Source organism: Hoplias malabaricus, chromosome 16, assembly GCF_029633855.1.
Source record: "Hoplias malabaricus isolate fHopMal1 chromosome 16, fHopMal1.hap1, whole genome shotgun sequence".
Classification (NCBI taxonomy): domain Eukaryota; kingdom Metazoa; phylum Chordata; class Actinopteri; order Characiformes; family Erythrinidae; genus Hoplias; species Hoplias malabaricus.
The window spans coordinates 9,734,790-9,749,547 of NC_089815.1; the positions used below are offsets into that span (position 1 = coordinate 9,734,790).

Sequence of the window (14,758 nt, forward strand, 5' to 3'; positions counted from 1 at the left end):
ATCTGAATTGCATATGTCACATATTACAATGCCATTTTTTTTATTTGTGTGTGTACTTATTTCATGTAGAAAATCAACTAAACAAGTCATTTTCAGGATTTCATACAAGCCATTAGGAACATTCTCATACATCTAGCTTATTTATCTGTTATCATATCAAGAGTGTGTGTTTGTGTGTTTGTGTGTTTGTGTGTGTGTGTGTGTGTGTGTGTGTGTGTGTGTGTGTGTGTGTGTGTGTGTGTGTGTGTGTGGTGGGGTGATGATGTCATTTGTTATGTGTCCATGGGTTAGAAAGCAGGCATAGAAACCCCAGGCTTGTAAATGCCTTCTTGATGAAGTGCCTCTGACACACCTGTGTTCACTCATGCAACCCACTGATGGAGCTATTGCATTCAGGCTGGAATTGGACCTGAAGCGTGACCAAGCAATAACATTAAGGCTATGGGTGTAGCAATGTGCTCAGTTTAATCCAGTTTGATTCAGCAGTTGATTATGAGTAGGGCTGGATGATATGAACAAAATTTATATCATATATTTATATGGTATATTTCTTTATATTGGTCGATACAGTATAATTCCAATAACAATATGAATCATGTAGAAGTTACAAAACAACAGCCAAGAACGTACAAGAGACATGACATCAGCATCAAACATAAACCTCTTGCCTTTGTCAATATTAATATATTTAAACTAAATTTACAATTGTGTGCAATGAACTGAAAGCAGTGTCCTGTAATAAATGTCAGTTAGTGACAGATGTGGTAATTATTGATGTAGTATGTAAAGATTTATTTAAACCTCAAAATATGTAGTTTGATCTCGAAAGGCATTAACACATTTTTTGACATCACTAAGCGTGCTCATTTGAAAGGATGTTTTGCTAGTTACGGGAACATTGCTGTTACGAATTGATGGTATTAAGCCATTAGGGGGTTAAATGGCTAGTGATGGATTGCAAATGTATCACTGTAGAGCTTGTAGTTCCACTGGTCAACAGACCAATGCTTTGAACACTACCTGCCTAGGACACTAGGAAATGTTAGCACAGCTTTCATTTCAGTTGTTTTGGTGTGTGTAAAACTCAGCATCTACATCCACAATGGGTGCACCTCAGAGTAGCAGAATTGCCTAATCATAAGGGGTGTATACAAACCTAATGCAGTGTTATTATAAAAATGTGTCTTAGATTTATTTGCTTGGTTATGTCAATGTATATCTAAGCTAAAATGATTATAAATAAGTCATTGTATGCTCTTGTAAATTGGAATCTGTTTAATAGAAACCATTTTTGCAAAACATGCTGCTGCTGTAGGATATTTTCCAGAAGTTTTAATAAGTCACTTTTTCTTCATTGCTTGGTCATACATCAGTAGGTTTTATTAATTTGGAGGCAAAAGATATTGATCTTCATGTAAACTCATTACACGGCAGAGTGGGTAGCATTGTCCTGTTGTTGCAGCATCGTCTAATTCAGTCTCTGCTGAGTGGTGTTGCTGCATGAAAGATAACACTGGTACGAGTAAATGCCTTCATGTCGGGCGATCCATCAAACCAGCCATGATGATCTTTTTTTGGAGACAGTCTGTGGGACGCATGAAAAGAAAGCCGAGCTACAGTTAACAGGACGTCATCAGCGTTATGTGATTGAGGCCCATGTACGTTGGGCTGTTCTGCATACCATATGTGATAGCGCTATGCTTTAGATTCTTGTGTGTGTGATAGGACTATTTACAGACCACTGACTGTACAGCACTGCTGGGAGTGTTTGATGACACTGTCGCCACGGAGATGGAGGCAATGGAGGATTTCCTTCCTACAGGCTGTTGAATTTGACAGCCCCCTGCAAGGGCTGGATGGCTTTGCTGTTGTACTTGTGTACGACTGCTTTTGCAGCAGTAAAGGCATTTCTTGTTTTCTTCTGTTTTCTGCTGAAGCTGTTAATGATGTTTGTGTTGATTATTATTATTTTTATTTTGGTGAATCTGTAAGTTGTGAATGTGTAAGTACTAATTACACAGGCATATCCATTAATTAACATCTTACAATTAGTTCTTACATTACATTCTTACATTCTAGTACATTAGTCCTTGTAAGATACAGTAAACATTTGTGTTTTCTTTCTGTGCACTGCGTAGTGTGATTAAAACCAAGATTATATGTGCAGGATAGATATGGATTTTATATTGTGTGGCTACTGAACAATTTTTGGCCACAGAACTAGGTCGGGCAGTGGCCTGGGTGGCTGCTCTGTTCCATGGTCGATGATTCTAGCAGTGATTTATATGGTTAAAGTGTAGAAAAGCATACAGTATGTACCCCTTGGGGATATATGGACCCAGCTGTTCAGGTTTTCTCAGTATGTCTAAGTAAAAATAAACACATCACAGTGTCCCAACAGCAGCATTGCAGAACTCTTAGTAAAGGTAAAGAATTAAGAGTCATTGTGGTACAACAAAGTGTATCAAAACCAGTTTTTCTTTTACTGTAGATTAGTGATTGATACATCTTACACCAATAAATGGGAAAAACCTCAACTGCAAACAATACCAACCACTAACTTGGCACACCATTTTTTTTGCTCACACTTAGTCATTTATTTTTTGTCAATCATTCATTCGTTCATTCATTCTCTATAACCGCTTATCCAGTTCAGGGCCATGGTGGGTCCAGAGCCTACCCAGAATCACTGGGCACAAGGCGTGAACACACCATGAAGTGGCGCCAGTCTTTTGCATCACACATTCACTCCCACACTCCCACCTATGGACACTTTTGAGTTGGACCGTGGGAGGAAACCGGAGCACCTGGAGGAGGGGAGAACACAACAAACTCCTCACAGAGAGCCGCCTGGTGCAGGGCTCGAAGCCACAGGCTCCAGGATCCTGGAGTGATGCTACCTTACTTAATTACTGCAATTCATATATCTATCCATTATCTGTAACCGCTTATCCAGTTCAGGGTCACGGTAGGTCCAGAGCCTACCTGGAATCATTGGGTGGAATACACCCTGGAGGGGGTGCCAGTCTTTCACAGGGCAACACACACACTCACACATTCACTCACACACTCACACCTATGGACACTTTTGAGTTGCCAATCCACCTACCAACGTGTGTTTTTGGACTGTGGGAGGAAACCGGAGCACCCGGAGGAAACCCAAGGGGACAAGGGGAGAACACACCAAACTCCTCAAGACAGTCACCCGGAGCAGGGCTTTAACCCACAACCTCCAGGTCCCTGGAGCTGTGTGACTGCGACACTACCTGCTGTGCCACTATGCTGCCATGCAATTCATATATGGTATATGTATTTTTAAAAAATACAAACGACAGGAATTGTTGTTATCTGTACTCGCTGAATCAAAGTGTTCAATTCATAATTTGAGTATATTATTCATGTTGGAACAAAGTAATTTTTCTGAACTTTTGATGGTGTTTGTTTATTTGTTTGTTTGTTTGTTTGTTTGTATTATTATTATTATTTACTTTTTTACATTTTAAGGGGAACAACTTAACATAGGCCCCTGGGGTTTTAATATAATGTGGCATGATTTGGTCAAAATGGTCACCACAGGCCTGTTAAAAATTATTATTATTTTTTTTTTTTGCACTGGTTTCTCATATCTCTGCTCTGGTCTTGTCTATCTCACGTGGTTTTCCCCTGCCTTTGCTCATGGATCTGGTGCTGTGTTTTCAGAAGGAATTCTTTTGTGTCTGCACGCTCTGTAAAGAGCAAAACAAAATAAGAATGAGTCAATTTATCCCTTGTGTTCAGACTTCAGCCCACAAGAAACTGACTGGGTTGACTTAGTTCTCAGTGTGTGGGTTGATGAGCTCCAGATCCTGAAATTATGTTGCACATGCACTGAAATAGTCAGTTTATTAAGAATATGTTCCTTTAAATAATTACCATGTGTATAGTCAATTAAAATTCTATGACTCATGTATCAAGAATGATGTTCCAAAATAAACTAAACCCGAATTGTCAAATTTGGAAAATGTTGAAATCTGAGATTTATCTTCTTTCTTCTTTAAAGCTATTTTTTTCTGACAGTGACAATATAATGCTTTTTTACTTTGTTCTATTCCGAATAAATGTACGTATCCTGGCAGAACCATTTTAGGATTAATAAGCTTACTGTAAGGCGTGTCAGTCTGGTCATCAACTCCAGCTAATGCTCATTTAGTCTCACACAGTGTGGAAAAGAATGAATGCGAATACCATAGCAAGTGTATTTTTTGCATTATTTTCTGCTACTGTCACCAACATAGTGTCCTTGCCTCTGTCTTATTCTTGCCATTGACAGCAAGATGCTTTTAATGGCCTAGTTAAAGCAATGAATGACCCTGTGTAATTGAAATCAATAAAGTTCCAGCGGTGGTTGGCGGCATTGTGCTGAGGCCCACAGTTTGTGTGAAATAGTGTCAGGGGCTTGGCCTGGGCATCAGCTCTGTTACACATTCTGCACTCTGCTGGGGAAAGTCATTCAGACTCTTGAAACTTGGTGTGTTCGTGCAGAATGACACTTCTGAGCCACAGCATGGGCCAGGGGCTAATATTAAACAAGCTGTGATTGATGATGGATTAATCATTTAGTTTTCTCTGGCATAGTTTTTTTTTGTTGTTGTTGTTGTTGCTCACTCCTTTTTGTCCCTTCTCTCTTTTCCAGCCACAACCAGAAGAGCACAGCATTCAGGCACCCTGTGACAGGGCAGATATCCCCTGAAAACATAGACTTCGTCTTGCAGGAACAGTGAGTGCTTCACTTTGATTTTATGTATTTATTTTCATATGTGCTAAGTGCTAAGTGGTATCTAAAATGCAAAATATTGTATTCCCCTTGTCAAATGGCATAAATAAGTATACATCTTTTACAGAGGGCGTAATATGACTTTTTTCTAATAATTCTAGTGAACAAATGGTGGTAAAACTTGGTCAAAACTATTGCATAGGCCACATTTTCTAGTTTCCCCAAATATGTTAAATTCAAATAGGCTGTGTTTGCAAAGTGTTCTCGGTAGATCTGTATAATTTAATTTAAAAGTCAGTAAAACATCATTACGTTTACTGCATTTCCACTGAGCTGTGCAAGTTTAGATTTTCTCAGGTATTCCTATCTTATAAGATGCACTTTTTAGGCTTGCAATTACTGACTTTAGCCCAACTGTCAACCACCCACTACTACACCATCAGTCAATGGAAAGACACCACCATAGGACCACCACTGACTAGCTATCGTTTGAATGGTGGACCATTCTCAGCACAGCTTTGATTAATAGACTTGTCAGTGTGCCAGGGCAGACTGGCCTAATTGTATCAAATGCAAAAGTGCTGATGGGGGTTTAACATAAACTAACTAGCCACTTTATTAGATCACACATAGACGCAATAGCTCAACTTCATGGACAAATTGTGTCATGCTTTAGTCCTTCATCAGTGACCATAGGACCATTGCTAGATGGATATTTTGGGCAGTTCTCAATAAATAAGATATATTTAAAGGCATCTTTATTGCACACATTCCTGAAACAATGAGGTAGAAAACGTTGTTGTGCCCGGTTCACTGGTAGATTATTATATTTTAACAGTATAATCTTGTATAATAATGTAGTAGATCATAATTTTATTTCATTATGGATTTTTTTGTCATTGAATTTTGTCCTTAGTGTCATAAATATTTTTGCATTATTTACATTATTTATACATAAACTTTGAGGCAGCGCAGTGGTGGTACATGTAATGTCACTACCACACAGCTCCAGGGTCCTGGGGTTATGTGTTCAGTCCCACCTTGGGCCACTCTTTGTGATTAGATTGGTCCACCAGGTGCTCTGGTTATGCAGTAGTGTCCACATGTGTGCGTGTGTGATTGACTGGTTGAGATTGTGATGCCCTGTGATGGAACGCCGCCCTGTCCTGTACGTGTCCCTGCCTTATACCCAACTATTCTGGCTAGGCTCTTTTCCTACCTCGATATTGGACAGTTTGAAACAGTTCTAGAAGATGAATGAATGAATGAACTTTCCAACTTCTCTTTTTTCATTTATAATTTTGCATACTGTTTTTGTTAATGCCATTATGTTCATAACCTCTGTTCTGACTGTCTGCCCATTATTATGACTGCTTTAATCCACAATAGAGGTTGAAACATCTTTATAATGGGGGGGGGTGGGCGGGGAACAGTGACAATGTGGCTGAATATGTGGGCAGATGTAAATATGTTATGTTTTGTGACATCAAACCAGTCTATATACACATCTGTCATTAGTATGTGATATAGGTTCTAAGTATTAAACAGGAATGGGGAAGCATGGGCCCAAACGTCAGACAATTGGATCTTTTTAATTTGAAATGACAGTATCAAATGCCTTTGTGGCAAATTGGTGTGCGCTTTTTCATGGCTCTCTTCATTTCACATAAATGCATTTGAAATGAGCCTTTTCCAAGATTTACAGCATTTTGTATTTTCCTTTAAAAGTTATTGCCTATATTATGCAGTGTCATTATCAACGTAAATGGATTTATGATAATGATCCAGTTATCACCCACATATGCCCAAGGCTATGAGCTTGCTAGAAGCTATAAATCGCTCTGAATGTCCAGAGATAATGATAATAAAGGCTATAACTGTTACTGTCTGTTCCTGGAATAGTGCACTGGGCATTCCTTATTTGAGGGCAGTGATTCCAAATTCCTGGGCCTGGACTCAGCCTGTCCTAAAGCTGGACATACACAACTCAAACTGCACTTTGGTATCGTCCATTTTGAACCGCCAGTGCTCCCAAATGATAAACTCATGCTGAATGAAAGTACTTGGCCTGAATGCATGATGTAATGTGTGTGATCGCACCGTGTGTGAAGCAGTCACTTACAGATCTTCCTGTCGTCAACCTAGCTGTGCAGTGAATTTTGAAAAAATCTGATTGTCACGTCAGTAAATCGGCATGACAGTCTGGCATGACTTTGACAGACTTCAATTTCTGGCATGTAAAAATCCACCTGAATATCTGACCACCAAATCACAAATCGTCCGGGCAGTTTATGGACCATGATTAGGAAACAGGGTTGCAAACATGTGAAAGTAAAACTGAAGTGATGTCAAGGCAGATTTAGTGCATCTGGCAAAACCTTGAGAATTTACATACAAACTTATGGTTTTACCAAATATACATCGATATATAATAGATACTGTTGCTGTGAGAAAATATTAAAATTTTGAATGTAATTAAAAAATAGCATGTTCATTAACATTGTGTGTACATTTAAGGACAAATGGTCCAGAGGTAGTCCAAATTGTCATGGAATAAAATCTCTTCTTCTCTTCTCTTCTCTTCTCTTCTCTTCTCTTCTCTTCTTCACTTTCCTCTCCTCCTTTTTTTTACATAAACAGTGTGGAGGTGTGTATTTTATAGCTTAGACATTCCCTGATGAAATGGCTATGTTGTATTAGACTACTCTCTGAAGCCAAGAGGGTAAAGCTTGAGGTTTAGTTGTTTTTGTTTAATATCCTTCCCCTGCTCTGGCTCTAAAAGTAAATCTGAGTGAAAAATGTAGCAAAGTTCAGCCGCTCACTTTCCTTCTGTGTACTCATATCTCCCTCATACCGTGTCCTTACAAGTGCCCACAGCTGTCTAGACGGAATGAAATAGTTGTGTAACAACGGAAGGTCACGGATTAAAAATGTTGGGCACTCTTAAAAATATCTCATATTTTTGTCAAGCACATTTTTTTAAATCCAGGGACTAGCTAGGAGTCAGAATGCTGCTGCCAGGACCTGACTGATGCCTCTCATTAGGAGGATAGTGTGTAGAAGGTGTGTCCCAAGGCTTAGCTCTAGCTCATAGAGAGGCGACACTATCAGGCAAATATGAAAGTGAGGAACTATCTCGCCTAGTGTGATCTAAGCCCTTAACAATTTGACCATTGTGTGAGTGATACTGGTTTTAAGAAGATAAGAATTCCTGTAACTCCTAAAATAAATTGATATAATGTAACATGATTCAAGAATTCCTAGCACTCTTAGGCTTTGACCACACTGAAGGATATGTCAGAATTTATTCTTAGATCTAATTTTAACAATAACTGACCACATTGCAAATTAGAAGGGACCAAATCTGATGTATTATAATACTATATTTGCATTTGATCACTGAGCCACATTGGTATTCATAGTAGTGAACGAAGGCTGAGGGCTGGAAACATGAAAACCAAATGAAGTCTGAACCAAGTGAAGTCACATCTGTAAAGGTCTGATTAGAATCAGATTTAAAAACACCTAAAAATGTGGGCTGAGTCCAGTTGGAAAATGACTGATTTCCTGTTGGGTTATGTGTCTGGATTTGCTGAAAAATCATGTTGGTCACTTTTCCTTTACATTAGAGGTGGTTTTACAGTAGAAAACTGGTCCAGGTGTTGTATGTTTTTGCAGGCACAATGTAGGCCTAGATATTCTGGTGTAGAAGCCTATTATTTTCATTCATATACATTGGAGAGAGACCCTCTCAAAATGTGGGAAGATTGCACAGAAGGTGGGTGTAGATCTTACACAGGCTACTGATTATATATTCAGATCAACTAAACCCAACCCTTTTTAGTTTGAGCAATTAGCATGAGCTGATTATGCATCTGTTTTCTTCTGTCTTTAAAAGCCAAGTGTAAATTTGCATAAATAACTCAACAGCAGCACAACGCAAGCTTGGAACACAAATTGGAAAAAAAAAAAAGTTTACAATCACAACCACACTGTTTAATCTCTCAGGATCAGATGTATATGTGTGAGAACTACAGACACACTCACAGCTCACAGTCTTAAGATTTTGTTTTACAAACCAGAGTAAAGTAAATAAAGAAAAGTAACAACGGTTTAATGTTTTCTAGAGGGAGAGGACATATATAATACCAGAATCTCATTGGTTTTAAACATATAAACAATTTTTGAAGGCATCTAGTGTAAATCGGTTAAACCCTAGTATGTACTCGAAGTCTTATTACTAGCTGGGTGCAATTAAACCTGTCACAGGAACACATATAACATTCTGTTTAACAGTTAAATGCCCATGGATGGAATTCCTTGGTCGTAGATTCCACAGACTTAAAAGTATCACTGATAATCTAGATATGTAGATGCAATAGAATTCTATTTTTATCACCGTACCACCCTCTACTATTCTCTACCTCTTTTTTTAACTGTTCATTGCCCTGACTTTCTCTTTAGCAGTGGAAAATGAGCCTCGCCTAACAGCTGTGACATATGCTCATTCATTAATAGAGCTGCCCATAACATGCCACGAGACGAGCCATAATGATATCAGCCAGGCTGCTGCTATCGGTCACTGTGGCAACCAGGGCGTGGGTTTTGACTTCTCTGGAATCTAGATCTAGCTTTGGGAAGGATTACTACACTCTAAAGGCTCATACACCAACACACACCCATCTGTTGTGTGTGTGTGTGAGTGAAGGTGATCTGAGTGTAGCCCCAAGCCTCTCTTCCCAAATTGAACTGGAAAGCAGATAACATTGCTCTCAGCATACAAACGTTTGTATCGATAGTTCTGCTTCTCACACTTGGGGCCATTATCTCTGGGATGCGGAGCCTTAATATTGATCAGAGGTCCTGCACTGAGAGCCAGGGGTTAAGAGAAGTGGTCATCTGTCATGAGTGTTTTCCTCTTAATGCTGTGGCACAGTGCACTGTCCTCCACACCGTCCGGCACATAGACCTGTATTCTCTCTAGCATCCTCTCTGCATTTATTTTAGCCATCTGAATTACTAACCCCACAGGCAGAACTGATAACACTGAGAGCTGATTACACAGAGAAGCCCTTTATCAGCCTTTGCCTTAAGCAAAAATAGAAAACCCGTCAGACCTACAATCTATGCTTAGAATACCTGCAGCACAGATTCTTTCAGTGACAGAGTTGTAAATAATTTGTCTGAAACACTGCTGCAATGCCTATTTTTCTTTTCTTTTACCCAACAAGGTCTGTCTAAAGGTTTTTGTATTTTATGGACCAACAAATAGCATTATTTATTTCTTACAAAACCATTTTCCAATGTCTCTTCATGCCTTAGATTTTAACAAATCATTTTTGTCACTGTGCCTTGGATGCTGTGTAGTGTGCCTTTTTCAATATAGTTACATGTGGCTGTATTCCTTTACCTTGTGACCTGTTTACTCTGCTTCACTTTATGCTGTTCACGTTAGATTGGATACAGAATTAGACCTTTCATTCTGATCTGATATCTGATCAGCTGTTATCATGCTGTAGTATTTAGGGCTGAAACCTGAAAGGAAAGCAGAGGTCATTGTCAGCCTGAATGTATCAGATAATGTCTTTTGTACTTGGACAGGTTTAGATGACTTAGCTACCTGGAATGTTTTTTTTTTCCTCTTGGCCTTTTCAACCTATAAGCTGTGCTGCATCATCAAGCAGCTTAAGGCATGCCAAGGTAGAAAGAATGGAGCACTGTATCCAGCTATAACTCATGGATGTGCTTTAAGATGTGGCTGATAATTCGACAGCTTGCAGTTTAATGCCTAAGGGAGGCATGATCTCTCTCAGGTACAGGCACAGATAATCACTGGCCTAGATCTTCTTTGCAGATAGCCTTGCAGACCCTGACTAGTTACATTATTGCACTTAAATAATATTTTGATGGATTTGTGCTGAGAAAAGTACTTCTGCTTTTACCCAAGTGACAGTATGGTTTTGCTCTACTCTGCCTGTCTTCGCTTTAGAGCAACGTCCCCATCCAAACAATATGGAAGCGTAAATCAAAAGGAATCCAGTCCCACGGAGCCAGAAAAACGTGCTGTAAAATATGTTGGACAGGGGCCAGCTTGTGAACAGGAAGATAAAGAGAAAGCACAAAAGAAAGTAGCTCAACTGTTGGCCTGCTTGTGTTGTTTCCTGCTGTTTTGATGTTCAGCTTTGACCATGGAATGCCTCCTGACACCTCTCCATGGACCGACACACTACAGGAAGCCCTAATGTTCCACAGGAAAAAAACATATATTATGACCTAGGTAATGTGGAGGCAGAACAATGAGATGTGTGCGTGTATCTGTGTATCTGTAGTTAGGCTGGGTCACGGTCTCGTACTGTAATCATGAATTACTTCGAAAATGAAAGCATCAGCTCATCGCGGAGTTCTGAAATATGCTTTATGAGGTGAGTTCTAGCTGCTAGTCCACAGTGTATTTTCCATGTTCTTTTTTAAATTTGATGACTTTGTACTCCCTTGCCTGGAATCTGCAACATTTTTGTGGTGCTGGCATTGTTTAGCATCTGCATTGTCTTGTAGCTAAGTGCCTACTGAGTGCTAATGGGGGCCATATCGAATCAGCATAAGGCAGTCAGTCATATTTATGGCATGGACCGCGGTGGGCAGTATGATAATGTGCTGTTTTTATTGTTATAAGTAATAACACATTTACTTACTTAGCCCTAAACAACTACATTCATCTTAAAAAAACATGTTTGAACTGATTGTAGATTACTGTAGAAACTATCATCAACAGCAAGTATTTCATTTATACACTCAATGATCACTGGATTAGGAAATCCTACTTTGTATCTACACTCACTGTCCATTTTATCAGCTCCACCATACAGGAGCACTTTGTAGTTCTAAAATTACAGACTGTGTTCCACCTGTTTCTCTGCATACTTTCTCTACCCTGCTCTTCAATGGTTAGGACCCCCACAGGACCTCAACAGAGCAAGTATAATATGGTTGGTGTCTCATACTCAGTGCTGCAGTGACTCTGATGTAGTAGTGATGTGTTAGTGTGTGTTGTGCTGGTGCGAGTGGATCAGACACAGCAGTGCTCCTGGAGTTTTTAAACACTGTATCCATTCACTGTCCACTCTATTAGACACACCTACCTTGTTGGTCCACCTTGTAGATATAATATCAGACAGTAGCTCATCTGTTGCTGCACATTTTGTGTTTCTAGTCCTTCATTAGTGGACATAGGCGGATGCTGGCTGTTTTTGGTTGGTGCTCTCAATACAGCAGTGACACTGAAGGCTTTCAGCACTGCTGTGTCTGATCCACTTGTACCAGCACAACAAACACTAACACATCACCACCCTGTCAGTGTCACTGCAGCGCTGAGAATGATCCACTACTCAAATCATATCTGCTCTGAGGTGGTCCCCCTGGTGTCCTGACCATTGTTCTGACTATAATTTATTCAACTCCTGTCACTGTGTCATTATAGGACACTGGAAGAAGGTGGAACTTTTACTGTTGTTTGTGAGTTTAAAGGGATTAGTGCCTTAGTGGCAGTGGTCGTCAGAGGACACGGTTCTGATTTGAGACTAACTTTCTACACACACCCACCCACACAAACAAACACACACACACACACACACTCACAGCTGACACCACTGGGACATTCTAAGAGACAGAGAGGACACGCATTATGTTCCCGAACTTCTCCATTTGTTCTGTAAACCAAGGAGTAGCGTGTATCTTTGTTTTTAGCCAGCTTCAACAATAACAAATCAAATGACATGTTTTTTTACTGAAAGCCAAAAGTTGTGGATTTATCAGTCATGTGATCACAGATGCTCTCCTAGTTGACACTGCAAAGAACCTGCTCATAAATCAAGCTCTTTTTTTTTTAGCCGACTGAAAGATGAGAACCCGGTGAAGGCGTAACTTTCAGACAAGGCTCCAGTGGAGCTTCTCAGACTTGTCATTAAAAAGCTTAAGTTTCAACTGCAAAGTCCCTAAGTGCATTTCTGTGCTGGTGATGTGTACTATGGGCCTGTGAGGTCTTATGAAGGATTAACTAATGGTTTGTGTAGTGCAAGCTGTCTATAAACATGGCTGGTATAGTAACAAATGCATTTTTAATGTTTACTTTCAGAGGTAAGTTTACACGCTGTCATATATCTCCAAGAACACAAATCCCTTAGTACCAGTCCAGAGTGTTTGCTTTCTCTTAAAACAGATTAAGTAATGGGCAGACTTACTGTTTGACACATTTTGTAGAATATTACCTCTCTTGTGGCATTGACTGTGAGTTCATATCTTTCCTGGCAAAGCTAGTAGCGGATGCTTGTGTCTAAAAGGTTTTTTAATGGTTTGTGATTATGGACAATTCTGGCCCTCCAGAGAGGCCCTCCTCCTATAGCTCTTTGAGATAGCATTGGCCCTAAATGCTACACATTGTGTCCTTATTGTTCTCCATCATGTAGTACAGAATTACTTTTAAAATTAAGTTTTTATTTTATTTTTGTAGCACTGTATTAAAAAAATAAATGTTAAACATATTAACCATTTTGACAGCATTGAGCAGTAAGGTTAATTGCATTTAAACCTCTATATAGAATGTAAAAAGCAGTATTTTTGCCTTCTCCCGCCCACTATTACTAAATACTCATTTGTAGCAGCATATTAAGGTAAGAAACTATTGACTGCCAGCACAGCCGTCACTATACAGCCTGGTATACGATTGTAAACCATTAAAATTCTCAAAAATGAAAGGTTCTGTACTCGTTAGATGGTTGTTTATTATGGCACAATGATATATTGATCTGGCTCTAGTGTTTAACCTGCCACTGAGCTCATTTGTAGCTCTGTTCCAGTGGCTGTAGGTGCTTAGTCTGACATTCAGGTAATCATTTATTATTAAAGAAAACACAAATGAGCCGTACTTGAATCTTTATGCTTTGTTAAGTATGCATCAAGCAGACAAGTGTGTAGATTTCCTCGAGTGCCATGGAAAGGTGTTGTGTCATGGTGTCCAGTATAGCTGTGCTAAGTCTGGTGACCTTGGACTGTGGAGGTATGTGGTGACCTCAGAGTTTTTTGCATTCCCCGAGCGCCTAGCATTCTCTAGCCCTGTCCTGAGGGAGTTCATGGCCAAACAAGCTAAATATGGACATCGACCCCAGGGAGCCTGCTGCCACCTAAATAATACATGCTTATACTTCAACTGTAATCCCATTATAACCCCCACTTAATACCAGCTAGATGGAGTGAGAATGTGAGCAATGCAAGAGGCTAGAAATGGAGAGAGCGAAGAGCGTGTGAATGCCCCTCTTTGGAAAGGCTCACACTTATAGGCTTTCAGTCAGAGTTGGTGCATACGTTTGGGATATCCTAACAGTTTGATAGTGTGCCTTGCAGCAAATGGCAGCCAATGGCAGCCTTCACTCTAAAAGAGCACATATTCTTGCATTTTATCTATTTCTTTGAGGTTCATCTTATGAAATTTGTGGGGTTTGACACTTTTTTGGCAAAAATGGTCATCATAATTTTATCCCTTTAAATTAAACAGCTTATTTGTTAATATGCCTTTAAGGCTTGTATACATAAATAACCTTTGTTCGGACTCTGAAGCTCTCCTTATAATGGAGATTATACTGCTCTTGACTGAATAGGCAAATGCATGTAAATAGATGGTTTTGCTTGACCTCCCAAGCACAGTGAATTCAGAATGAGCGGTTTCTTCAGCTTAACTTTTCATATACGAGTTGGATGAACTGGAGTGTGACCAGTATGTTTTGAAACTGTAAAATTGTATATACCACAACAGGCTCTTTTAATTCATTACATTAGGTAACATTTTTACCAGAAAACTACAGCTTCAAACCTGTAGTAGTAAGAATTTGGCTCAGCACTGCAGAAACTGCACTATGTAACTTATGGAGGAGGGTAGGAAACAACCCCAGCTGTCTCCACCTCCATCATTGAGTTCAGTACAGTTACAGTACTGTAAAAATAAATGACACTAAA

At 39.6% G+C, this 14,758-nt stretch overlaps 1 protein-coding gene across 9 annotated transcripts in view; it reads left to right on the forward strand.

Moving 5' to 3' along the window:
- plekha7b (pleckstrin homology domain containing, family A member 7b) overlaps positions 1-14,758 on the forward strand; it is a 116,177-nt gene that overhangs the window by 59,223 nt on the left and 42,196 nt on the right. For all 9 annotated transcript variants that reach the window (XR_010795745.1, XR_010795744.1, XR_010795748.1 and 6 more), the window contains one exon: positions 4,673-4,756. Coding sequence is in view for 3 of the 9 variants with exons in the window: in XM_066647596.1 (XP_066503693.1) it covers positions 4,673-4,756 (84 nt within the window). In the remaining 6 variants the exon portion in view is untranslated. The remainder of the gene's footprint in view (positions 1-4,672; positions 4,757-14,758) is intronic.